Source organism: Corvus moneduloides, chromosome 3 (genome assembly GCF_009650955.1).
Source record: "Corvus moneduloides isolate bCorMon1 chromosome 3, bCorMon1.pri, whole genome shotgun sequence".
NCBI lineage: Eukaryota > Metazoa > Chordata > Aves > Passeriformes > Corvidae > Corvus > Corvus moneduloides.
In genome coordinates, this window is record NC_045478.1 from 109,217,307 (window position 1) to 109,242,947 (window position 25,641).

A 25,641-nucleotide genomic window follows, 5' to 3' on the forward strand; every position below is an offset into this window, starting at 1 on the left:
CCGCCGCTGTCCCCCCGGCAGGCGGCGCCCTCCCTCGCCCCCCCCCCGCCCCATTCCCCTCAGGCCGAGCCGCGGTCGCTTCTAGGGTCGGTTTTATTTAATAAAATAAAGTACAGCGATCATCCGGCGGGGGACCGGCGTCCCGGGGGCATGGGGCACTCCCGCTGCTGCCCCGGCCCGGGGACGACCCTCCTCCCCGGGCTGGCGATTCTAGCTGGCGAGCGTGTGTGACTGGTACCGAGCATGCCGGCCACCAGAGCTGCGGGCCCCGGTGAAGAGCAGAGGAGCATGCGGGCGGGCTGCGGTGCCCGAACTAGCTAGGGACCCCCGGGGGAGGCCGGGCTGGGCAGGCGGACGGTGGCACGAGAACCGGTGACGGGGAGAACGGAGTAGGTGGTGTGGGGAGGTGCCGGGCGCTGCCCCGTGCAGCGCGAAGCCAGGGTGCCCAGCAGCAGAGCCGCCAGCTCAGTTGGAGGAGAGCAGGGAGCTGTGGGAGGACAGGTCCATGCTGCTGGCGCTCAAGCCTCTGCTCTCCGCACGGAGGCCTTGGGTGCCCTGGAAAAAATACAGTGACCATGAGGTACCTGCAATCGACCCCCGTGCCCCAAAGCTGCTACCCCAACTCCTGCACCCCTTGCCTTGCAAGCCAGGACAGCCCTGGGGCTGCTGTCACACACAGTAGTTGCTGCCTTTACTCCCAATCTGTGTGAGCTTTGCAGGGAGGGAGGTGGGTACTTAGAAGCAACACCTTTAGATTTGGAGCTCTGACCTCAGATGAGGGGCTACAAGCTCAGGGGTTCTCAGCACTGCACCCGGGACCTACTATTATGCCCCTCACCCCCTGCACCGCTGGCCACACAGCCCCCAGCCTCACATGCACTCCTGTACCAGCCCCACCACTCACAATGTGCTTACCTCAAATGAAGCATCGCTAGACTTGTGCAGGTAATTTAAGGATGCAGCTCGTTTCATGCTACAAGAAAGCAGAGGAGAGCAGATGTGACCATGCTGCAGTCAGACCCAGACACACAAGGTGGCAGGGCCCCCACCTGCCCTGTACGCAGCCTGACCCTCACACGTACCTGGTGTTCCTGGGCTCCAGAGGACCATTGCCCTGCAGTTTCTTGACCAACATCTCACTGCTCCTCCGTATCACATCCCGGATTTTTCCCAGGGAGCTGCTGCGCTGCAGAGTGCCACTGCCATCCTGGACACAGAGACACAAGCCAGGGTGATGGCTGAGTGGCGCTGATCGGGCTCTGGCATGCTGCTGATGAGTGGCTGGAACTGGCTCCAAACATCCTCTTGCCCACTTGCACTGAGGATTTAGCCCTGGCCCAAAGCAGGCTTACTGCTCGCTACATGGCTTCCCCTCACCTGGTTCTCTACAGGACGTGATGGCCATACAGTCAGGGCCCCCTGCCACTATTGTCTGGCTCATCCAAACTGATACTCCCTCCTGCCCTGTGCAAGCTCAACACCCACACAGGCTGCTGACTTGCCCCAGGCCACCAGCACAAATGGCACTGGCACTCACACAGTCCTGCTCGAACACGACACAGCTCCATCACCTAGAACAGCTCAGGCGGCAACTGCCAAGGAGGTCCCAGTGGCCAGGAAGACAACAAGCCCTGATGGGAGTCCCAAGATTAGGGATACTTTTGTCAGGTCAGGACATGCGGCTGGGACTTTCTCCTCAGTTGCTGCTGGCCAGAGACCATCCTCATCCTCCCCCTCCCCCTGCCCTTCTTCACCACACCATCACTGTTCCTCCTCTCTGTCCAGCACTCATACCGATGCACACCCTGGTCCTGCAGGCTCACTCACACCACACACCACCATTTCACAATGCACACACAGCCTTGTCCCACCTCTAACACCCCCAAGACAATTAGCTTTGAGCCTTTGGAGCAACTCAGGCAGCTCCAGCCTGAAATCTTGTTCTCCAGCCTGTTTCCTCCCACATGCCTCCAAAAGCCCCCAGTACTCAGCGAGGTGCTCTCAGCCCTTGACAGGCTCTAGCCCACCTCCTGCACTTAGCTCCACATGCATGCAAGGCACAGGATGCCAGCATGACACCACACCATGCCACTGTGTCAGCATGGCACTAAGCTCTTCCCCTGTGGCTTGGCCTGCTTGTTACATAAGGTTGTGACACCACTGCTGATGTGGAATTACTTTTGCTCTGATGGCCTGATAACAGCAGTCTTCCCTGCTCCTGCTCTGAATGGCCCTTGGAACATTGGGGCAGAAGAAATCAAGGTAAAGTGATGGCAAAAGCCCTTTACTCCTCAGGAAGATGGGAGGGAGCCCCTTTGAAGCGCTCCTAATGACCAAAATGCCTTGTGGCTCAGGCTAGCACCAGCAATTACTGTCCAAGCATTGTCCAAGCAGCTCTGCAGGTGGGCATGGTCTGTGCCTTAGGCCAGTCACCCCCTTGTGCTGACCACTACAGACTGTAGCCCTGGGCAAGGCTTTTCCAGTGGTTCTCTGCTCTGATTACCCAAAGTTGATCCACCCCTAGACTGCTCTCTAACAGCTGACCAGGACTTTTCCTACCAGCAAACCTTTCTCCTGGTATTCATCTCATCCCTTCTTGGATAAAACAAGTACATTGAACCTCTTCACTTTCTCATTGGGATGAGAGTTTTCCAAGTTGAGAGCCATGTGTTGCTGCTGCAAAGGGACCCACTCACCAGAAATGCAGAGAGCACCCAAAGCAGCAAACAATTCGATTCCTGCACGAGGCATTCCGGGCAGGTTTTGGATGAGCTGAACATCAGTGCATAGCATTAGCAAAGGTGGGGAGGTGTCTTTTGCGTCCCCGCCAAGTCACCACTCTCCCTGCAGGGTACTGCTATGCCAGGCACTATTGCTTTTCCCAGGGCACACAAGCCAGGAGTGGAAGAGGGAACACAGCTGGGACAGGGGAGCAGGACCATGGTACAAGGGCAGCAGGATCAGGCCAGGAAGTATGCTCTTGTATCAGGGCTGGAGGATGGAGCCACATTTTCCCAGCTGCAGTGATGCAGACTGACTGCAGACCAACACCAGAACCAAATGCTGCTGCATGCTGGGTTAAAAATAGCCTCTCTTCTCCCCCCACTCCCTTTTCTGACAGGTTATTTTTAACTCAGAACATTTATGGGTTTGGTTTGCCGCAGAGCCCCCACCCCATTGCACCCACCAGGATGAGAGCATTCAAAAAAAAAAAAAGCAGCTCCACCACTGAGCTCCTCTCCCCTGCATGCTCCCACCCTGCCTAATGCATGGAGGCAGAGGACTTGGGCAGGATTTGGCAGTGTGTGGAGCTCAGCACTGAGGGACACAATGGGGTACTTCTTTGGATAAATAGAAATGCCTGTTGGGGAAGGTCCAAGCTCAGATGCCCCAGGGCAGCCCTGCCACACATGGTTACTGAGCTGAGGTTAGCAGCAACTCCAGCTTGGGGGACAGGGAAAAAAGCACAGTGGAGCTGGGTCTTTCATCTCCAATGCTCAACCTGGGAGGGGTGCCCTGGGGGCAGCACCTGCCCCTGTACACACACAGACAGACACCAAGCACCCCCACACCTGCTCCAGCAGCATTTGCACCCACCACCCTGGGGCTGACCGACGCTGGCCTACAGAGCATGGAAAGAAGCACAGGGCAGCGATTTGGGTCAGTCTACCTTTAATTAGAGGTATGGTTGTTACAGCACCAGGTCCAGGACATGGCAAAGCACAGGGGCAGGTGGCCCTGAGGTCCAAACACACCCTGCACTGGGAACTCACCACTCTCCAGAAGCATGGAGCAGCACTGGGACAGAGACGCAGGGAAGGTACAGCCCTGGAGCATTCAGCCCTGGGCTCCATGCCCCACGGTCCTTTCAGTAAGCACAAGCTCCCAGGGGAGCAGCATGCATATACCCCAAGGCCTCTGCACCACCACAGGAAAGCCAGGCCCAGACAGACAGAAGCACATTTACTATCACAACCTGCCAGATGACTAGCATGAAAGTAAGGATCTAGCTAAATAAATAAGGAGGAGTCCTGTGCTGGCCCCTGGGCTCTATCCTGCTGCCTGCAGCCTCCCCAGCTTTCTTCCCAGACAGGAGGACTGGGAGGTTCACTTCCTACCGGAGGTGGGGTGAGGGTGTACACCCAAGGGTGTGAGACCCAAGACAGTGGAGTCTGGCCCTCGGACACATTCCGTATCCCAGTAACGACTAACAGCACCAGACCCTGTGAAGGCCTGAAGCCATCAGAGGCGCTGAGCCACCTCCACACCTCCTCAGGGTCAGCACTGTGATCCTGTCAGTAACAGGGTTACAGATCTCCCACCCACTTGGCTAGGGACAGCCAGACTGCAGTCAGCCCCAAGGACCTGTGAGCAATCCAACCCCTTCCCCCGAAGCAACCTCCCTCCAGCCATCCCATCTGCTCCCACGTGCTCAGAGCACCTCCAGCCCTAGCTCTTTGCTTCTTCACGTCCGTCTTTGCACCTTCTTTTTCTCCCAACCACTCTGCTCCAGTCCAGTCCCTTCCCCATCTCAGCCACTTCTAATAGTCTGGGGTCTGGCCCTTGCAAAAAAGTTCTCTTTTCTTCCTACCCCACCTCTGCTTTCAAGGAACAGCAAACAACTTCGCCCCTACTTCTCCCACCAGCCACACCTAAGAGCCCTGTAGCAATGGGGGGGCTGATTCACCCCTTAATGCCAGATGAGGAGCCTGGCTATAGCATCCAGTCAGGAGGTTGCTGCCAAACATGCTTGTGATGGCCAGTCCCTGTTCCTGCACACAGTCCTTGGCTGTTGCCCCCTCACCTCACCATGGGTGTACAGTAGCTCTATGGGCTGCCCTACACTCCCGTGTCTCTGCAGAGAGACCCACACAATGCTCCTGGGTTACACAGCTCAACAGGGAGGAGGGCAGCAAGATGGGGACTGCCCTGTGCTGCAGGGAGAGCCCATCTCACTGGGGACCAGCACAGGTTTGCTACAAGGCACTAATATCAGCTAAGCCTACAGCGAAGAAAGCAACTGGGCACATGACAGCCCTGCCTAGGCCAGGCCTCCCTGTCCCATAACAGCCCTCCATCTTCGTGCCTTTGTAGAGATGGAGGGAACAAGCTAGGAGGGCTGAGGATGTCTAGTGACAATGGAGCCGGCAAGCCTGGAGTGAAGACAATCCCCCACAGGCCTGGGCCCCAGGGATGTGCAAGGGCAGGCCAGGGGTGGGGGCATGCAAGGGGACAGTGGCCCGTCACCCTGGCCTGGGGGAGCTGGCAGCTCCTCGCAGATTCTTCCTGCTCTTGCTGGCCACGGGACTGGAGCTGGGCCATGTGGCCAGGCACTCCTCTGCAGGCGTCACGGTGCCCTCGCGCGCCAGGAGGGTTGGGGGACTGGCGTGGAGTTCTTGCCGAGGAAGGAGGGATGGTGTGGAGGAAAAGTCGGAAGATACAACACAAACATCCAGGTGACTGCGGTGGAGGGGAAAGAGGGAGTCTCGGGAGGCATTTAAGCCTAGTGCACAGAGAGGAGAAAGACACAATTTACAAGGCTGTGAGGTTGCAGGTCACCTAGGGAGCAGGTGGGACAAGGCCCAGGCTGCATGCAGAGACCACAGGCCACATCTGGGCAGGGAGAGAGTCCTGTGAGGCTGAAACTGCGGCCTCACTTCTTTGCTAGTGGGCTTAGTGGGCTGGCAGGAACAGCTTAGCTCAGGGAGGAACAGCCTGGGTCTCCTGCTCCACGGGCTCCCTGCTCCTGGGCCTTGGGTACCTGCCAAGGCCTCTGCACCACGGAGCTGATGCCATGCCCCTCTTCTCACATCCCAATTACCTGGGCAGCAAGCAGCTGCTCCAGGCCCTGGGGTGCTCCAGAGCTGCCTATGGGCACAGGGCACCCTGGGGGCTCCCACAGCCCTGCCTGCAGCAGAGGACAGCTAAGGGAGGGCAGCAGAGGCTGCTTTAAGGCAGCACATCAGAGGTCTCTGGACCAACACAGAAAACAACACGCCATGACAGACAGGAGCAGCGGGAGCTGCCTCAGCCTTCTTTTGCAGGGAGCTTCAGTACAGTGCAGGGCTGCTGGCTCAGAGAGAAGACTGGCTATGTGTGCAGCAGGCTGGAAAAGGAGTCATGTGGCAGCAGCTGTGTCCCCCAGGGTGCTGGGCTAGCCCTCAAATCCTCTATTTACAGCTGGCTGGGGCAGGGAAGCTCTGCTAAGACCCCTGGGGAAGGGTCATATGAGCAGGGACTATGCCCCTTGTCTGGGACTGGCTGTGGGAGAGGGTGGCACTGCCTACTTGCCTTAGGATGATCAGCTCAGAAAGTATCAGGAAGGTCTCCCAGACCATCACCAATGCAAAGAGATTACCCAACACCAAGCACAGTCAGGAGGAGCTGCAGAGACACCAGCCAGCACAGGGACCAGGTGATTCTAATCCAAACCTGCAGCCCTCCCTCTGTGCTTGTCTAGCCCCCTTACTAACGGTGAGTGCAGGGGCCCAGAGTTGGTGCCTTGCCAGAGCTAAGACCCTCTTTGGTCCTGATGCCAAGACCTGGGGCAAAGGACAGCCTTGCATCTGGCAAAGCTGCTGGGTCCACTTGGAGGTCTGTTCTCCAGATCCCCTTCAGCCACCTCCTGTGTACAATCCACAATCAAGAGAGCCAGCAGGCTTCAGGCTTTGGGTGCTGAAGGGCTGTCATGGCAAGAGGGAAGGAAAAAGAGGAAGGGAGGGAGCTCATGCAGGTGGGGATAGAGCAGAGCCAGGTGGGGAAGGGTTAGTGACAGCAAATGTGAGGGGGCAGCAAAGGACTCTGTGTGCTCAGTGTCTTGCCTGTGCCAGGCTGCAACAACCCCAGCTACTCTATGCTCTCAGTCAGAGTTTGCAGAAGGAATGTAGCATTAACAGCTCTAGCAGCCCTTGAGCCAAGCACCCACCAGCACCATGCTCACTTGTTGCCTCTTCTCCATCCTCCTGCTTGCAGGAGACAAAAGGCACCTGTTCCAGACCTGGATCACCACCTTTCTCCAAACTCAGAGCTAGTGACCAAAGTCACCCTCAGCCTCAGAGCAAGCCTAGACAGGTTCAGGTTGCCCTGCCTGTGCCTCAGCTAACACCATTCTACTGCCTTCACTGGTTAGCCCAGCTTGCCAGAAAGACCTGCCTTTTATCACCTCTGCTTGGCCAGAGCCTGCCGAGGGCATGAGACCAGGAGAGGGGGACAGCAAAGATGCTGACTACAGACTATTCCTGTGCCCTGCAGTCAGTCAGTCAGTCACAGACACACCAGGCATATCACACACACACACAACCCTCCCCAGGCTCAGCATTGTCAGTGGCACAGTGCAGGACAGCCAGCCAAATGGCTCTCACAGGCTGGGGGAGTCCGAGATGGGGCTGATGCTCTCAGCCAGGGCCTCCAGAGGGGAGCAGCAGGGAGAGATGTTAATATGGTTACAAGCCTAAGATTAAGGGCAGACCAGGACCAGCTCATGCTGTGCACTGCCAGGGCCTGGCAGCTCCCCCGGAAGCAGGAACCCTCAGCTGGGAATATCTGTTCTGTACACCAGAAGCCAGACCCAGACACGCACCTTTGTGGGCTGGCTGGCTCATGCCAAGAAGGGGGAAGGAAATGTGCAGGGAATGAATGGAGGCAGACAAGGATGCCACGACAGGCCACGCGGGGACAGCCCTCAGCCAGGCTGTCCCTTTCCTCTGGCAGCCGGCTGAGGCCATTCTTGATGGTGTCTTGTACTTACCCCGCTCCATTCCACGCCCATACTCACTTCCTCGCTACCGTCTGTGGCATTCTCGTACTTGACGCTGCCTCCCAGGCTCCGACGTCTCTCTGTGCCATCCCCCTCCTTCAGAATCTCCACCACCTTTGTCTGGTTGATCGGGTCAATGCCCTGCAAGCAGGAAAGGATAAGGAAGAACCGTGTTTTGTCTGTGTTCCTTCCCTCTAGAGATCCACTGGACCATCACTGTGCTTGGTTCCTGTTCCCTCTCTTGGCCACTGCCCCACCATAGCCAAAACTGCCCAGCACAACCAGGATGGAGCCAAATGCCATCCTGCACTTAGTAGTCTCTGTATGAACTCCCAGATCAATGAGTCCCCACAAGGGCATAACCAACCCTGTGGAACAAGGGCATGCTACCCCAAAACTGACAGCTTTTTTCCACCACATTTTGAAGTGTGGAGGATTTGGCTGTCCTTCAATCTTTGTGCTAGGTGCTTATAGCTCCTGCTTTATTATTTGAGGATTGAGAGGAGTTTAAGGCAAGAGATACTCTAAGAAATTCTAGGTCTGCCTCTGGAGAAAAAAGTTCCCAGTAAGTGTAGGTCTCCCCAGCAGCTGACAAAGCCCAGTAACCTGCCTTAACCCAGCTGCAGTATTTCTGCACTCAGTGAGCCATGCCTTCCCCACACATCCACACATGGACATCTGCTCCATCCATGCACACATGCACCGCCCTACACACCTACACACGTGTGCACCTCTGCACAAATGCAACCCCAACCACCAAGGCCCTCTGCTGTCATGGGAATGTAAACCAAGAACATCAGAGAGGTCCAGGAGAGTCCCTCACCACACCCCAACCAAAGGCAGTGCCATAACCCACCACCCCAAGCCCTGCAGTGCCCCCCATACCAGGGAAGGTCCCTCTGGGGTTACCTGTCGCCGGGAGCGAACTGCGCACTCCTCCAAGGTCTCGGCTGCCTCCAGCTTGCCCTGGCGCCGGTATAGCGCACCCAGGTTCCTCAGAGTGGTGTTCACAGTTGGGCTGAGGTAACAGAGGGAAGGTGAGCAGGAGCCCTGAGGTCACCCCTCCGGAGTCCACAGCTGCCCACAAACCAGCTCTTACCTGCTAACCTTACAGGCCTTGTACCAGCCACCATACTCAGCATAGGGAGTGCTGTCTCTGTGCTTGCTCTGCAGGGTGAGGAGAGGTGAGAGCTTAGTCCCATACCTACTGCCCTTCTCTGGGCTGTGCTCTCCCACTGGATGCCAGGGTCAGACCCCAGGCTGCACCCCTGCACCAGCCCAACCATTGGAAACACAATATGCAAATGCAGTGATGAAGCCCAGCAGGTTCCTGGTAGGCAACATATTTGGGCCACAAGCAAAAGTGATATCCTAGTTCCAGGAAGAAGCATAATCCCACCTCCTTACCCCCTTCCACAGTACCAAAGGCAGCAGGAACAACACAGCCCACTCTCATGGCATAATGAAGGGCATGACACCCCAACCAACATGCAAAAGGGAGACAAAACTCCACAGGTATGCCAGTCACCACGGGCACTAAATCCCTCAGCCAGGACTAGCAAAGGAATCAGCCAGCTGCATCCCAGCCTTTGGCCTACAAGGTCAGGCTTGCCCCACAGCAGCTTAGCCCAGTTAGCTGTCCCCTCCCCACCCCAAAGTCCCCTTTGCACCCCAAAGCTAGCTGGCTGGCCCTGTCCCAGTCAGCTGCAAACAGGCTGCTGGCCAGAGCAACAGCACAGCAGGCAGAGCTTGATGCTCAAGGAGGACGATCTGGACAACCCACACTGCAGGGCAGTAGCTGCTAGCCCAGGGTCCGTGGGACTGTGGCATCAAGCAGGTGCAGGGAGCCACTGCTTCACAGCATGAGCTCCCCTCTAGCCCAGAAGAAACTGTCTCCATGGGGACCATTTTTCTTACTCAGTCCCACAGCACTTCTCCGCTCTTTATCCCACATGCCTGAGTCTCCCTGTGCCACAGGCACATGTGGTTTTCTTCACACTAGAGCCTACACAGCCTGGGCAGGCACCAGGGACAGGGAAGTTCAGGACTCAATACACCTCTGAAGCTTGTGTAGAGGCAGCCCTAAAGGGTTTCTGAACCTGATAGGAAAGGTGTCAAATCCTCTGGGGCAGATAAAACCTTGAAGGCCAGGGCTGCCAGCTGTGCCCAAGGCCCTGCCCAAGGCCAGCATGAGCTGGCCTCTCTCTGCTGTCAGGAAAGAGGGGCAAGGGACAAAAGCAGTGAAGCTCTCTGAGAGGAATTTCATATATTTTAACAGAGGATAAGGAAACAGCACAAGGCAGAGTACATCAGCCTCAGCTCGTGGGCCAGCAGTACAAGCAGGTTTGTGACTACTGCTGCCTGGACAGGAATGCCAACCTTGCTTTGCTGTGGGGCACAGGCACAGCTGCCTTGGGGACGGGAGCCCCAGAGTCAGGGAAAGAGGCTTAGCCCTTGCCTAAGACGCACATGCAAAGTGAATCTTACTCCAGCTGTGGGCCCCTGAGCATGCTTTCTTGCCCCATGGCAGAGTTTGCATTATCTGGAGCACAGCTCCCTACTACAGCTATCTACATTTGACCCCTAAATTCTCCAAAGATATGATCAGAAGAGTCTCAATCCCAGAGGGGGCAAGGGGAGCCTGGTCTCTACTCCAACTTGGATTTCTCCAGGATGGTGCTGCAGCAAGTGCAGATTCTTTACAGCAGAGCCTTCCCAGTACAGCAGCCAGAACAGGGTAAAGCTGAGCAGTGCTCTGCACTGGGAGCCACACAGAGCAGCTCAATGGGAAGGCACAGGATGCCGGTGGGAAGCACGTGCCAGTGCCCTGCTTTCAGGGCTGACAGGATGGGACTCATCAGTCCCTAAGTCAAGCCTGCCAGACTGCTGCCTGAACTCTGTAGGGTTGGGGCCTGCTCTGAGGGCAAAAGAAAAGGAGAGTCCCACTGCAGGTAGAGGACTAGATCAGAACCCTTCATTCTGCTGCTTCAACCAGTTGCCAAAAAGCAGATGGGGCCTCAGACGTGGCAAAAGCAAAGACACAACTCTGCTGCATTTATTGACTGCCCACAGAGCAGGGCCTGCGCTACAGGAGCAGCAGTAGCTTTGTCTTTCAGCCTAGCCCAAGGCAAGCACAGTCCATTTCTATCCTCTTTCAGAGGCCAGCTAGGGCCTGCCCCGTGCAGACATCTTTTTCAGACATGGCTCCATTTCCTAAGAGAGGTGACAGCAGCAGTTTCTTCTTGACCTCCATTTTTCCCTAGACAGCCTTAGAGCTGCTTCAGAAGCCACTTATGCTCTGGGTACTGGCAGCTCTTCGGAACAGAGTGCCAAGGCCTTGCAGCACAACCCTCTGCCATCTTCCATCATCTGCATGCCCAAGAGGGATCAATCACTAAACCAGAGAGAGCATGCAGCCATGGCCGAGAGACTGAACAGCCCTGCTCGAGGAAAAACACCCTGCTCTATGAAGGGCCTTCCCTCCCTGCTGCCCCAGGGAGCAGCAGTGCTGTATCCCTGCTTTCCAGACACCTCCGGGACTTGGGAGCTCTTCAGACTGCAGCTTCTCCAGGAAGGAGGAGATAAGAGATAGGCTGTGATAAGAGAAGATCAAACCCCCTGGGATCAGACTCACCTTGCTCATCTCCTCTCTCTCCTCTGCATGCATCCAGATTGGCTTGTGCTCATCTGTGTGGGGAAGAATGCAAAACAGGTCCATTCACCACCCCACGCTGTTGTTTGCCTCCTGTACAGCTCAGTACCCTGTCCCCAGAGCTAGCACCTCATCAGAGGGAGGTGACAACACTTCCAGATCCTCCGCCCTGCTCCCTCATCCCGAGTCCCAAGAAAGGCAACCAACACTGCAAGGGCAGGACAGGGGAAGGAAAGAACAAGTCCTCCCAGTGGAAGCACATATGCCAGGTGCACAGGAGAAACTTCAGCCTATGCCTGGGAATGATTGTGCCATTTACTATTCCCAACCCTATAAAGACTGGGTTGAGACTTCTGAGAGGAGAGGGAACAGCATAAGACACTGGAATGGCAGCATCTCAAGGGCTGCCCAAAGCAGGGGCCCTGCAAGGCATCCCATCCCTCAGTCTGGGCAACACCAGAACCAGACAAATCTAGGCTGAGAGACAGGAAACCCCTCCCCAGCCCCAAGGGCTTCTGCTGTACAAACCATCCACAGAGCCAAACTCCTTCACATGAGCACGGGTAAGGATATCCTTATACAGCACCTCTGCATCTTTGTATTTGCCTTGCTTCAGGTAACAGGAAGCCTGCAACCAAAACAAAACAGCTCCAGTCCCACTGGGAAACAGATTAACTCTGCCCACATCTTGCTGCTATGGCTCTGTGTCTAAGCCATAATGCAATGCTCACCTCTCCCATAGCACCCCTCCCCAACACTACACAGCCTCTCCCCAGGGCCTCACCAGGTTGTTCTTGGTCTTGGCCACATTGGGGTCATCAGGACCCAGGCAGCTCTCGTAGATCTCCAGGGCCCGGCAGTAATAGTACTCCACCTCATCGTACTTGCCCTGGTTCTGGCACAACAGGGCTAGATTGTTCAGCTGCTTGGCCACATCAGGATGGTCTTTGCCTAGAACCTGGGTGAACAAAAGAAGAGAAGGCACAAAGACTGCAGCGGACTCCTGGAGTTAGGCATGTGCTGGGGGGACTACAGTGTCTACTGTGTCAGATAAAAGCCAAGGACTGGAGAGGCAAAGAGGAGAAATTCCAGCTTCCCCCTCCTGGCAGGCCTCTCTAGGGCTGCAAACACTGGAGAGACAGGAAAGACGGTGGAAGAATCAGCAGCTGAAGAGACTAGATAGGCCCTGGATTTCCCATGTGCACTAAGGTAATGGGAGAAAGCCCACAGGGAGAGCTGAGAGGAGAAAGTGTGGAAGACTCTACCTTCTCACGGATCTCCAGGGCTCGCTTACACAGTGGCTCTGCTTCTTTGTACTTCCCTCTCTTGCCATAGAGAACAGCCAAATTGTTCAAAGTCGCTGCCACCTACAGAGACAGAAGTTTCTGCATGAAACAAAGCAAATTCCAGCAGGACCAAACAAGGGGTGCAAGCAGCAGTAACAGTGACTGTCCCATTTCCTCCATGCCTGCAGTACTGCTCCTTCTCAAGAGAAGGAGGTCCAGAGACAGGAGACAGATCCTGCCCTGCCTATATCACAGGATCCAAGAGAAGCCAACTCCTTACAGGCCATACTGAACCAGCCAGCAGGAAACACTGGAGCAGTAAAACTGCTGGAACAGTGCCCCAGCAGCACCCAAAAGTGAAGAAGTGACTGGAAGAGGAGGGAGACACTCACTGCTGGGTGGTCTTTGCCTAGAGTCTTCTCACGGATGGAAAGAGCATCATTCAAGAGGTGTGCTGCTTCTTTGTATTTATTCTGATCCCTGCAGGGCAAAGTCAAGCAGTTATTTGGGATTTGGACACCAGAGCCCACAGCAGACAGAACTATGGATAGTCCTCCTTCCACACAGATCCAGCCCTCACAGACCTTTCATTTCTCCATTCCTCCCTGCTTTACTCAGTCCCTAGTTATATCTGGGAGTTTGGCAAACCAAATACCCCATCTAGGCCAAAACTTTTCTGAAAGGCAAACCACTGGCAGCTGGGGAAGCCCCAGGATGTGCTGTAAAGGGAAGCCAGAGGTGCAGAAACCTGTCCTGGCCCAGTCCTGCCCTCCCCACCATGCTCACCTGTACACTAGTGCTAGAATGTTGAGCATGGTAGCCACATCAGGATGATCATGGCCTGATGTCTTCTCTAGGTCCTCGAGTGCCTGCTTGCAGAGCGGCACAGCCACCTCATAGCGTCCCTGCGAGGCGTACTGGATGACAAGGTTGTGGAGGGTGCGCAAGCGTGCGGGAATCTCATAACCTCCCTGCTGGGCAGCTGCCACGGCACTGCTGTGCTGGTGGGGCACTGTGGGCACAGAAATAAACATGGCACAGTTGGCCCAGCAGGCTTGAACAGAGACAGCAGCACCCATACATGAGCAAACACTTACATCCAGGACCATGCTCCTCCTCCTCATTTGGGAATAGGTCATCCAGAGAGTCCTTGGTGGAGTCACCCTCCTTCTCCTCCTGAGAGGATGAGAATCACAAATACTGTTGGTTCTCAGCAGAGACAGCAGCAGCAGTCTGGGCTGAGTCAGTTGCCAAACTCTCAGCTCTTCTTCAGCCCACCAACACACTCAATTTCTCCTGCTGTCTCTGCCACCATCTCCCCGCACAGAACAAAATCCAGAGACTCTGCCCCATGCAGGCCCCCTTTATTACAGGCATTGCTGTGCATGGTAGCTGGGAAGGGGCAAAATCCAGGACAATGTTATCACACCCAGGCAGTTCTCCCAATCCAACCTCCCGGACCCACAAAAGCGGCTGCTCAAAAGGACTGGGGCATACCGAAGGCGAGACATCCTCATCATACTTCTTCAGCTGGTTCATGAACTCAAGGTGTTTCTTCTCCTCCTCCAGCTGAGCCACGGTCTGTTCACTACGCTGCAGCTTCTGCTGGGTGTTGGCAAGCTCATCACGCAGCCACTGGTTCTCCTGGCACAGTCTCCGCACCTGAGCACGCAGCTTCTGCTTCTCTGACTCCACAGCATTCAGATGGTTGGACAAGGCCATCATCACCTTGTTAAGAGTCTCAGTCAGTAACAACCACACTCTTGTCTCTCCCTCACATGCATGCTGAGGGTCCCATGCTAGCCACCTACACTTAGCCCCTTCCCATTCCTGCAGCTTATGGGAAATGGCCACATGCCCACCCTTCCTCTGCCAATCCCAGGTAACACCTAGGGGATCACCGACCACTCTCACCTGAGCTTCTCCAAGCCCCAGTTCTATCATCTCCACTGACTTGCGGAGCAGGTTGGATTTCTCATGCACGAGATTGGCTTCTTCATCCTTCTTCAGGCACTTGATGGTCTCCAGCAAGCTGTGCAGGATGGAGTTGTGTTCATTCTTGAGTGCTTCCAGCCCTTGCATTACCAGCTTGGTGTTGGAAATTATCTCCTCTTGGCTCAGCTTGTCCAGTTTCTCCTCCCTTGGGTACACCATGGTGGACATAGTCCTACTCCTGCAGGCCTGCACAGAGACCAAGAGAAAACCTGAGTGCTCCAGGGCTGTTTCAGAGAGTCACAACCAGACACAAGTATCACAACCTCCTTCAAGCAGTCAGAGACAGCATTTAACTGATTGCCTACTCTAAGCCCTTCTCCTTCATCTTCCCCTTTCCCTTTGGCAGCAGGCAGCTGTCAGGGCACGTGCCTCTGCTTTTGTGGCCGGGAGTGCTGGCAACCAGCGCAGGTGGCCCACGTGGACAGGAGACAAAAAGGCTACAACCAGTGCTGACCTCCAACACCCCCACACTCCCAGCAGGGGGAAGACTAATTTAGCTTCCATTTAAGAGCAGAGATTTGTGGTTGGCAGCTGGGGCTTCAATCTATACACCTTCTGCCCACAAACCACTGATGCAGAGAGGCCGTCAGAGTTCAACACCTGCAGAAGAAAGGGAACACAAAGTGGAGGGATGCCAGCTGAAAGCTTTCTGCTTCCTCAAAGGAAAATCTCCTGGAAGAGTGTCTCAGACAGGGAGGCATCAGTGGCATCACTGTGCCAAAATACTGCCTGACCAGAAGAGTACATCCTGAGGATTGCAGCCTCAGCACAGAACTGCCATTGTGGCACTAAGGGACATGCCACCAGCAGGACACACCACACCACTGCCTGACTGGGGAAGCTCACATACACCAACTGCTACAGTCACACTAAGATAATCCTTGTGGAGGTGCAACTTGAAACACCAACAACTTCTCCATCTTCATTCACCCTGCTGCCAGCCCAAGGACTCCTCTGGATGGCCTAAGGACTCCGTACTCCTTCCATGTCCGGTTCCCCCCAGACATACAATGGGAAAGTACCCAGCTACTGCCTTTGCACAGGGACACCACGTGCTACAACCCACAATGTCAGTGTGGCTGCAAGACCCCTGCATACAAAGTCCAGGAGCTAGAGAAACACAACAGGCCAGAGGTTGAGAGACACACGAGGAAGGCAAGACCCCTTACAGCAAGACCCTGGCTGCTCCATGACTCACTCATCTAGCAGAGTCCCAGCCTCTTCCTCCAGCTGGGCCACCCCAGCAGCCTCCTCACACTACTCAACAGTAAAGCCACCTCCCCCCTTGTTATCAGGTCACCCCAAAACCAGCCCCCTGCTATGCCCTGTACAAGCAGCACCTGCCCAGCAGCACCTCCTTGCTTCCTGGAGCTGGCAGAGGCCTCTGCAACCTGAGTGCCCAGGGCCCTGCTGCCAGGAAGCTGGCAAGCTGCCCAGAATCTACACAGGAGGAGGTGAGGGAATTGCTGCCATCAGATCTGCCTTTGACCTCCTGCGGGACCCATCTCTGCATGATTTGAGCTCTTAGTTCAGCAGCTGCCTTGTGCCTGGTTTACTGAGAGAACAGAAATACTGCCCCAGCTGCAGGAACAGAGAGAGCAGAGCTCCTCTTTCTGGCAGGGCTCCTCCTCACCTGTGCACTCTGCCCAAGGTGATCCCACAGTCCAGCTGCCAGGGAGCTACTGGGCAATGGGCCCCAAGCAATTGAGAGGCCCAGCTTCCTCCTCACTGCAGCACTTAAGAGTGAAGATGACAAACAGCACTGGGACAGCTGCTTTAAGTACACACATCTCATTATTAAAGCCACTCATCTCCTCCTCTTTAGCCTCACTCTTCCTCCAGTCATTTTACAGGCCTGAACTCTCCTCTCAACCCTCCTTTGGTTTCTGTTCCAATGATGTACATCCATCCCTCAGGAAGGGGAGCAAACCCTCGACACACAGCAGAGACCTCACTGAACCCTCAGCAGGGCAGAAACACCTCATGTCTTTTGAAGACTGGGTTTCTGTTCACACTTCTGAACAAGAACTGAGTCATCCTCCCCCAAAGTCACAATGCTGACTTCACATTCACTTCATGATTGAGCATCAGCACCAATTCTGACTCACACTTCACTGTATCCTTCACTTTTGGGTATCTGTCATGCTCCACATGCAGTTAACCCTGCACATTGGGTATTTTATACCAAAATAGTCTCATCTGGACCATGACTTATGCCAGTTTGCTTCAGAGAAGACCATATGATAAGAATAGCATGAAAAACCTCATTAAGGGCAAGACAGAGGACATAGACTACTGTTTCAAAAGGAAAAAATTGTCTCGAGAGTTGGTTTCCACTCATATCCTATCTTCCAAACTCATTCTCCAGAAACTGGCAGCTAAACGTTCTGGTCAACAGTTCCCCTGTTATTCTTTTTCCCACCTTTTCCACACCTGGAGTGGGATGAAGTGCTAAAGCAATAAGGGAAGCCTTGCCTAAGGCAGACTTCTGCAGGTGAGCACAACTCAGGAAGAAACGTGCAACAACTCCCAGCCCTAGAGAAAAGAGGTTGGCAGCCCAAAGGGTGTTAGTGCTGCCTCATCTGGCCAAGCACTCTCATGCTCTGAAAGATGTCCAGACAGCTTCCCAGGAAGGCTCAGCAGGCACTTACCTCTTCCACAGAACCCAAGGTAATAATAACTGCTAAAGGGTTAAATGGCCCCATCACTGGTTTCAACTTGTAAGGAAACATAGCCCCAGACTCACTTGCAAACAGGGAAACAGGCAAGTGGGAGTTCTCTGGCCCATAGGCAATGCTTGTGACACAAGAACACGCCCAGGAACGGCCTCATACCCAACATACAAAAAAACTAGAACTCTGCTCTAAAACTCACACAGCTGAGCTGTACAAGTCCCTGTGGGTACTGGGCCAGTTGTGAAGTGCTGACAGTTTACATGGCAGCATCACTTATGTCCCTGCAGAGATCTTGCTGCCATCTTTAAAATGTGCAATACAAACATACTGGGAAGAGGAACATATCACAGGATAAAAAGCCACCAGAGCTCACACCTTGCTAGGTAACAGAGTCAGACAGACAAGACCCAGATCCATAGAAAATCAGCCTCATTAATTCCACTGTACACAGAACTACTCCTCAACTGTGAAACTGCTGTGTTAAACCACCAGCACCTCTACTACAGCAACACTCCTTCTTCAGCCCCTCCAGCAGAAAACATTCACGCATTTCACAGTCCTCACAATCAGCTTGCTTTTTGAAACTGCAAAGATTTCAGACTGAGAAGGAAAAATAAATCAAAACATCCTGATCCACAGCATGTAAGACTCATCCTACCTGCAACTACTTCCTCAGGTCCTTCAAGGAATACCAATAGAGGCTTTTCTTCTCTCACTGGCTGTGCAAACATCTGTAACCTTACATATACCAACATAATTGGCCTTTCTCCCCTAGGGTGACATCCTGGAAGCATAGCTCTGCTAGGTACCAACACGTTTCCACGTTCAACTGTGGACAGAGGATTGTCCAGGCTGGACAGAGGGTGCAAAACCTAAGAACAACACACAACTGCTCAACAAGAAAACAAACAGGAGACTGCAGAGAAGTCATTTGAATGCTGGTACCTCTTGTACAGCAAAGAAAAGCAACAAACCTTGGTAGGAGCTGACTTATCCTTCCAAAGCAGGAATTTTCCCCCAAACTGCCTTATTTTAGCTCTCCCCTAACAGGTCTACACTCGGTGCTCAGCTCTCCAGAGAGGAAACACTTGCTATGGCAGCAAACACCAAGGTCGGGCAGGCTGAGGCTGCTGTATAGGGACTCTTACCTACTCCTTTACATTCAGCAAGGTGCACTGAGTGTCCTTTATCCAGGCAGAAAACACTCAGAGGTTTTCTGCAGAGATGAAGGGACACATCATGGTTTGCCTTTTGCAGGGTGGGGCTCAGACTGGAACAGGAAGAAAGAATGCTTTTCCACCTAGCTCCTTGAGAGATGGAGAGCCTTGTACCCAGCTTATCCTGCTGCAGTGCTCATGGACCTGCAGGTGTCCCAGCCCAGGTCTCCACTCGCACGTTTCTGCTCTAGTTGGCACGTCCTCCCTATTTACAGTGAGCTGCTAGAATAACCCAGCTTTCCGACAACACCCATCTCATCTCCCCTCTTCTGCTCCTGTTTGGAGGACAGGGAAGGAACATGCGTGCACTGAGCTTTGTGGCAGCTGCAGCAATCAGCTGGGAATCCATCAGCAACTACATCCTGCCAGGCAAAAACCTTCCTCCTGCATTCAAGTGCATAACCGCGAAATCACTAAGCATCAGCAATTTCAGCAGCTCATTCTTCTGCCTCTCAAACTGCTCCCATATGCAAGACCTTTAAGAGGAAAGAGCTGGAAGCTTCACTGCTTCTATCTTCAACCCACAACATGTACAAGGATGCCAGATTAAATGAGTCCAAATGCATCTTAAAGCTTAGGTTATGATGCCTAATGCTAGAAGGCTATGGGGATGGGGGAGGAAAGGCACCGGGGAAATCAGGAGTCAACTACAGCAGGACAGAGATTTCAGGTCTACAAACAACTCAACAAATTCAGTTCACTGCCTCTCTGCATGTCCCTGGACCCATGTGAGACACAAGGTACCGTCCCAACTTGCACAAGACAATAACTGCAGCGTCCTTCAAACTGCAGATGGTCTGCCAGCACTTTCTGTAAAGAACTGAAACACATTTTCAGCAGCAAATTCTTCTGTAGGAGAAGGTGATCTAAGGATATAAGTGATGTAAGGTAGTTGAAGACAGTTGGGTTCTAGAAAAAAGCTTCCTGTGGAAAAGAGTAAGTCTGACCCACAGCAAGAACAAGTGACCACATTTGAGAGATCGATACCAATGGCAGCATCTAGAAATGGAAACACAGGGCTTTGTCTTGCTTCACCATAATTATCCCAGTCTCCTCCTGTGAGACATGCTTTTGCTACCTGGAGAAACAGCAAGGTTATACATTTGGGAAGCAAAATGACTTGATAAAAGCAGAAAGGGTTTTTTGTTTTGTTTGTTTGCTTTTCTTTGGACCTCTGCCAGCTCATTACTGTTGAACAACAAAGGGTCTCAGGAATGACTGGTTGACGTCCAATGAAGCTAGAAGTGACACTGCAAATAAGACAGTGAGTCTCCACTCCTACGGGACACTGCAACAAAACCAACACCTAATACTCTGGATGCTGAAAAATAAAATAAAAGCAGTAAAAAGCAAACAGAGTGACAAAGTTGCAGCTATCAAAGAGGCTGTGTCATGAGCACAAATTTTCTTATTTTGATATTAGTGTCAGAAAGCAAACAGATTGTAGGAGATTATAGTCAGCTGTGCAGAGCCTCTGAGGCTTCCACTGCACAGCCCGGACACATCGACACTGCCAGGAACACCTGCACACTGACACACCACTGCTAGAAGAGCCACTGCGCTCAGAGTTACCACCCCAGGCCACCTGGAGCAGAACCACAGAAAAGGGACAAACCGGTGCTGCTGAGCTCCACATCCAAGTTGGTATTTCCAGAGCTGCTCTAATATGGGCAAAACAAGAAATGCTGAGGTTCATGTGAGGCCCAGAGCTGGAATGGTGCTCTGTGGTGCTTGTTACCATTGCCAGAAATACCTGTACGCTCCCTTAGAGCCACGAAGAACACACAAAGAGGACATCAGGCAGGAGTCACCATCCTGGGACCTCATACCCAGCATATCCCTGAGCTGCAATTGTAAAGTCAAAAGATGTCACTCAAACTCTAATGTCCATTACATTCTCTGCCACCAGTTGTCTCAATAAGTTTCTACACCCTATTGCCAAAAAAGGGGACACCTAGAGTCCCATCTCCTGTCCAAAATTCCTTCCCAATGTCAGCCTCCAGCCCAGACCTTTTTTGCACTGCAGACAGCCTAGAGAGTTAAACCAACACACAGATGACTTCAAGTACTACAGAGGCATTGTTGTGTTATAACTTTCCCCTCAATAAGAGTCTGGCTTGAGTACTACTTGAAGAGTATTACTTGGAATGAATGCTTTGAGGTCTTTGGTCCATTCCCTCACTCAAAGCAGGTATCTGATCAGGTATCTGTGTCTAGCTAAAGGACCATCTCCCAAAACGGAGATCCCACAAACTCTTCAGACCCCTGGACCATGACTTAGCCATCCTCTTGTGGGAGGAAAAAAAGAATGATAAGAAAAAAAAGTCTTCATCTGAATTCCTAGATAAAGTCAATGCGTTTGCCTTTAGTGAACACCTCCTCAGGACAAAAGCAGCGAGGCACCACAGCACCAGAAAATGACCCGAGGCCCAGAGAAAGGGAATGCAGTGCCTGCTTCCTTCCAGCAGGGTCCCGCAGGGACAGTCCCTCTGTCCCAAAGCAATCCACCTGCAGCAACACAGCATGCAGTGAAGGCAAGAAGTTGTCTCACTCATTCTCCTATGCCCCAAAACCAGGACTCTCCTTGGCATCCAGGCACCTCCTCACATGGCTTTGAAGGCGGTCTCCAAGCCCAGAAAGACTTTGCCCAACCAGTTTCTCCAATCTTCAGAGTCGTGTATAACACAGTACAAGCTGACTGCGCTGTTGATGTGCCTTGATCCCTGTCCAGGGGATAGGGAGGGCTGTCCAGGGATCAAGGCCAGGATTGCTTCTTTCAGCAGCTGACACATGCCAGCTCTAGCTGACTGTGAAGCTCTGGGGTTTTTTTCTAGATACTGGAAGGCTTGTGTTGGGAATGTCTGTCCTAACCAGCAGGCTGCAAGAGGCCCAGGGGACAAGGACTAAGGAACTAGATTTGCAGCTCAAGCAGAAGCTCTCTCCCACAAGGAGACCGGAGCTGAAGGGAAAGAGCGTGAAGGGAGCCTCCTAACACTCCTCTCTGTCCCAGAAGCTTTAGCTCCCTGCCACCTACAATCTCTAATAAAACACATGACATCACATACCCTTCCCTAAAACCCAGGGCAAGGTGGTGATAAGGTGGCTTTACAAGGACTTGGCCACAGTGACTCATGTTCAAACCATTACAGAAAGAACACGGGAGCTTCCCATACCCCTCCCACCTTCCAGCCCACAGCTGGAAACAGACAAGACAAAAGGTACTGGTGTTTGTTCTGATTGACCAGAGCAAGCAACTCCTGTATTATCAAAGCATGATCCAATTCCAATACGGATATGTACTCCGAGGAAGACAGTGCAGGTAATCTGGTTGGCTTTGCATCAGATCATTCACTCCTTTCAAGACCAGAAAGGTCTCAGTCCACTCGTTACTACCAAAGAATACAGACATTGGAAGCAACAAGGGGTAAAAAAAACCCCAACAAAACAGCCAACAACAGCAAAACCAACCAAACAAATAGCACCGATTTTTGCCATTAGCAGAAAACCATTTTGTTCTGATTGTACATCATATTGTTTACAACCCCAGCTGGCTGGGAAAACCTGCACCTTCCAGCAGGCCATTGGAATGAGAACAGCAGTCATCACCACTCCCACCAGCAAGCTTATGCTGGCACCTCGAGATCAGCTGATAAGACCTTGTTTTTAAACTTGTTCATGTCTGCAGCAGCTCACTAAATCCATTCTGCATCTGCTGCGCCTGGGACTACAGCAAAACACCATTAAAACATGTTTCCAGGCTAGTGGAGACAAGAGCTAAGCAGCTGGAATGGAGCCAGGGCAAGCATCTCTTCCCAGCTTCAGAATCTGATTGGGAGTCTTGCACTATAAAAAACAGAGTGAGAGCCATTACCTTGCCCTGACAGCATGAAGCAGTATTAAAGCAGGCAGAGTAATTCCCAGGAGCCAGTGCCTTTGCAGGCATCTGTCTAATGTGAGGGCTATGCACTGGATGTGCCTGAGCAGTATGGGAGATAAGCAGGATGCAGATGGGACCAGCAGGAGCTCTGGAGCCATTCTGTATGCCCTGATGGGCTCTGGTGTGCCCACACTCCCTCTGTGGTGTACCTGGGGCACCCTCAAAGAGCAGCTGACTGCAGGCTGCAAGACTGCGCTACTATTTCCAGAAGCAAACAGGTTTTGTAAACCACAGCAAGGCAGGCAAAGTCACAGGGACAAACCTCTACCTGCGTAACAAGCAAAGGATCTGGTTTATCTCTGGCTCCCCTGTCTGGCTAGAGCTCTTTGAGGAGCTCCATGGCTCTTTCCCAGGAAATGAAGCATTTATCCAGCAACTCTGCCAAGGTCAGAATCTTGCCACGTGTCCTTTGTGCCCCAAGAGCCATTTTGGTATTTGGGGTTAATGTTGTTGTTTCAACCTGGACATTCCTCCAAAACAGCAGATGAGAGAACACATGCTTCCTGCTCCTTCTGCCAATTACAGCAAAGCACAGCCATGTTTATTTACCCTGTGTCTGAGCTGGCCAGATCTTTGACCTGATGTGTGCTGAACACCACCCTCTTTCCCCACAAGCACAGGCAGGGGTGGGTGTTTTCCACATCTCCAAGGTGGCAGAGAGGAGACCAAGGGCACTAGAGGAGACCCGAGCATCGAACTGCAGCAGAATGCCAGATACCAGCTAGGCAAGACGCAGGGAAGCCTGCGGCTTCTGGTAATGTGCTGCTGCCTCCCAACCATTGTGCAGATTTCTCCCGGCTGCCTGGCCAGAGCATTCTACCGCAACACCATCCCCCAGCTCTTCTTCAGACACCTCCTCCCAGGCGCATCGTCTCCTTCACAGAAGCTTACCAGCGATTCCCCCAGCCCACCACCTTCGGTAGGGTGCACCTCCACTTCGGAACAGCTCAGGAAGCCGTTAATTAATGGAAAGAGGGTTTGGGGCGAAACAAGGCTCTTTGAGAGCCAGTGCTGTATGACCTGCCTCCGTCATCGTTTCTCCGGCTTTGTCTGGCAGCAGGAGGCACGCCCGCTGCGTATCCTTGAAACAAACAAGCCGGAAAGATCCCTTCACCCCTCAGAACCACCACAGACAAATTCTGTGCCCACCTGGCTAAGTGAAAGCTTCAGAAGGAAAGAAAAGTTTTCATCAGCTCTGCCCGAAACTGCGCATCAAAGCGGTCCTTTGTTCCAGGATGGCTGGGCACCCTGCCCGCCTCAGTCACCGGATGGGAATGTCCCCCGCCCCACGCCGCAGAGCAGCGGTACCTGGCTGCCTGCAGCGGCTTGTCCAGCGCCGGTGCTCGCGGAGGCGGCGGAGGAGCGGCGGCCGCGGCGCTGCGCGGCTCCGTCTGCCGCGCTGCCCTGGGAGCGAGCGGCGGCGCAGGCACCCGGCGCTCGGCAGCCAACCACACTGCGGCAGGGGGAGGGGAGGGATGCGGACAGGCTCCGGGAACAGGACGGTCAGACGCTCTCCCGGGAGCGCAGAAAGCGCCACGCACGCCAAGCTCACAGCTCCCTCCTCAGGGATCCACGCGAGCGCCCAGGAGCGGGGCCGAGCCCCCGCGGTGCCGCCAAATGCTGCCCAAGGAGCACTGGCCACCATCGGGCTCCTGCTCAGCCCGCCAAAGCCCTGTTCCATCCCACCCTCCATCCTGTGGTGGAAGGTTTTACATCCTGTTTGGTACTACCCTCGCCTGTGTCCCCACTGCTGACCCCATCCCAGCCCCTAAAGCCAAGCTGGTGTAGCTGCAGAGAACCCTCCAGCTGCGTGGTTGCTATCGCTGCGCCTACAGCAATGGCCAGATACAGGAGATCTGGGAAGGCTGGAGCCCTGTGTGTCCGCACTGTGCAGTGCGGGGCTGGGCCGGGCACCGCTGGGAAGCATTTGTTCAGTCTCTGGCTGCTCTGCTCAGAGAGAAGACAATGACACAGGATCCAGCCTGGATTGTTGCTACAGCCATCCTATCCCCGGTAATACACAACTGGCATGGTGCTCCCTACAATGTCCCCAGCTACCTACATCTCCCTGAACCTGAACCAGTACTGCACTGGTGCTCCTGTCCCTCCCCACAGGTTCCCCCAGGTGTCCCAGGAGGAACAGCCCAGCCATGTTGACATGCAGGTTCTCTCTTGCTTCATCCCACAACACATATTTGCTTCCTAAAGCACCTTGCTGTCCTCCGTTCCCCAGTTCTGGAGGGCAAACCTGGCTGGCTGTGGGGTACATACAGCTATGGCACGGTTATATGTCACATAAGTTACATAGCAGGACTGCAAACATACATTATTTGTGTTACAGTGAAAGCCATTCCTGGCAACGAAGACACAGACTAATTACAGAGCAGTGAATCCCGCAGTCTGTGCCCACGGTACCCTGGAAACAGCCACGGCCGGGACTTCGGGCTGACCCACGGTTGCCATATACACATTCCGCTCCTCCCTCGAGGACTCCCGGCCTCCGCCGGCCGTCCCTGCGTGGCAGTCGGCCCTGCCCGCGGGGAGGCCAGGAGCACCGAGCCTGCGTACCCGGAGCTTCCCGAGCAGAGCGGGCACCAGCAGGGCTCCCCCGGGGCTGGAGGGGGCTGATCTCGCAGGGCGCGCCTCGCCGGCTCCAAAGTCCGCAGAGCCGGCGGCACCCTTGGCGCCGACCCCGCCGACCCGCAGCGTTACCGCGGCCCGCCGAACCCGGGCACGGCGGGCACGGCCCCAACGCTGCCCTCGCCCCCGCTCGTTCCGCTGCCCCGGCGGCCAGGGCGCCCTGCCACGGTCCCCGAGCCCCGCCAGCCCCAGCCCCACTCCAGGGATCTCCCCAGCTCCCCGCGGGGGTCCCACCTCCCCGCGGCCGGCGGGGGAGCGTCGCCCCGGGAAGGCCGCCCCCGCTCTGGCCTGCGCCGCCGGGCTCTGCGTGTCCTCCCCCCACCAGGGCCGCCAAGAGGAGCGACCGAGCCCCCGTAACTCCGCCCGTCCAACCTGCTCGGCGCGACACCTCGATGGCCGTCCCGGCCGCTGTCCCGGTCCCGGCGGGGGCGGGGCGAGACCCGCGGCAGGCACCACCCGCCCTCTCAGCGGCGCAGCCCCTTT

At 54.3% G+C, this 25,641-nt stretch overlaps 1 protein-coding gene across 7 annotated transcripts; it reads right to left on the reverse strand.

Moving 5' to 3' along the window:
* Positions 1-75: 75 nt before the first annotated feature.
* Positions 76-25,638, reverse strand: KLC4 (kinesin light chain 4). 7 transcript variants are annotated; one of them, XM_032104223.1, is made up of 16 exons: positions 25,531-25,638; positions 14,609-14,875; positions 14,192-14,422; positions 13,792-13,870; positions 13,481-13,706; positions 13,087-13,174; positions 12,674-12,775; positions 12,193-12,366; positions 11,937-12,036; positions 11,391-11,443; positions 8,856-8,923; positions 8,666-8,774; positions 7,775-7,897; positions 1,083-1,207; positions 916-973; positions 76-555 (listed from the first exon to the last, which is right to left on the reverse strand). In XM_032104223.1, the coding sequence occupies exons 2-16, from the start codon at positions 14,855-14,857 to the stop codon at positions 466-468; spliced, it is 1,875 nt and encodes a 624-aa protein (XP_031960114.1). In that variant the 5' UTR covers positions 14,858-14,875; positions 25,531-25,638; the 3' UTR covers positions 76-465. The 7 variants fall into 7 exon arrangements, with proteins under 7 accessions (XP_031960114.1, XP_031960109.1, XP_031960111.1 ...); XM_032104218.1 differs by having other exon boundaries at positions 7,748-7,897; XM_032104220.1 differs by lacking the exon at positions 25,531-25,638 and adding an exon at positions 25,393-25,495 and having other exon boundaries at positions 7,748-7,897.
* Positions 25,639-25,641: the final 3 nt, after the last annotated feature.

Coding starts and splice junctions, on each gene's coding strand:
- KLC4 (XM_032104218.1), bottom strand. CDS start 14,857: ATGTCCACCATGGTGTACCCAAGGGAGGAGAAACTGGACAAGCTGAGC. Junction 12,367..12,673: donor CCCTGGAGATCCGTGAGAAG/GTAGAGTCTTCC, acceptor TTGTTCACCCAG/GTTCTAGGCAAAGACCATCC. Junction 8,775..8,855: donor AAGGCCTGTAAGGTTAGCAG/GTAAGAGCTGGT, acceptor CTGTTACCTCAG/CCCAACTGTGAACACCACTC.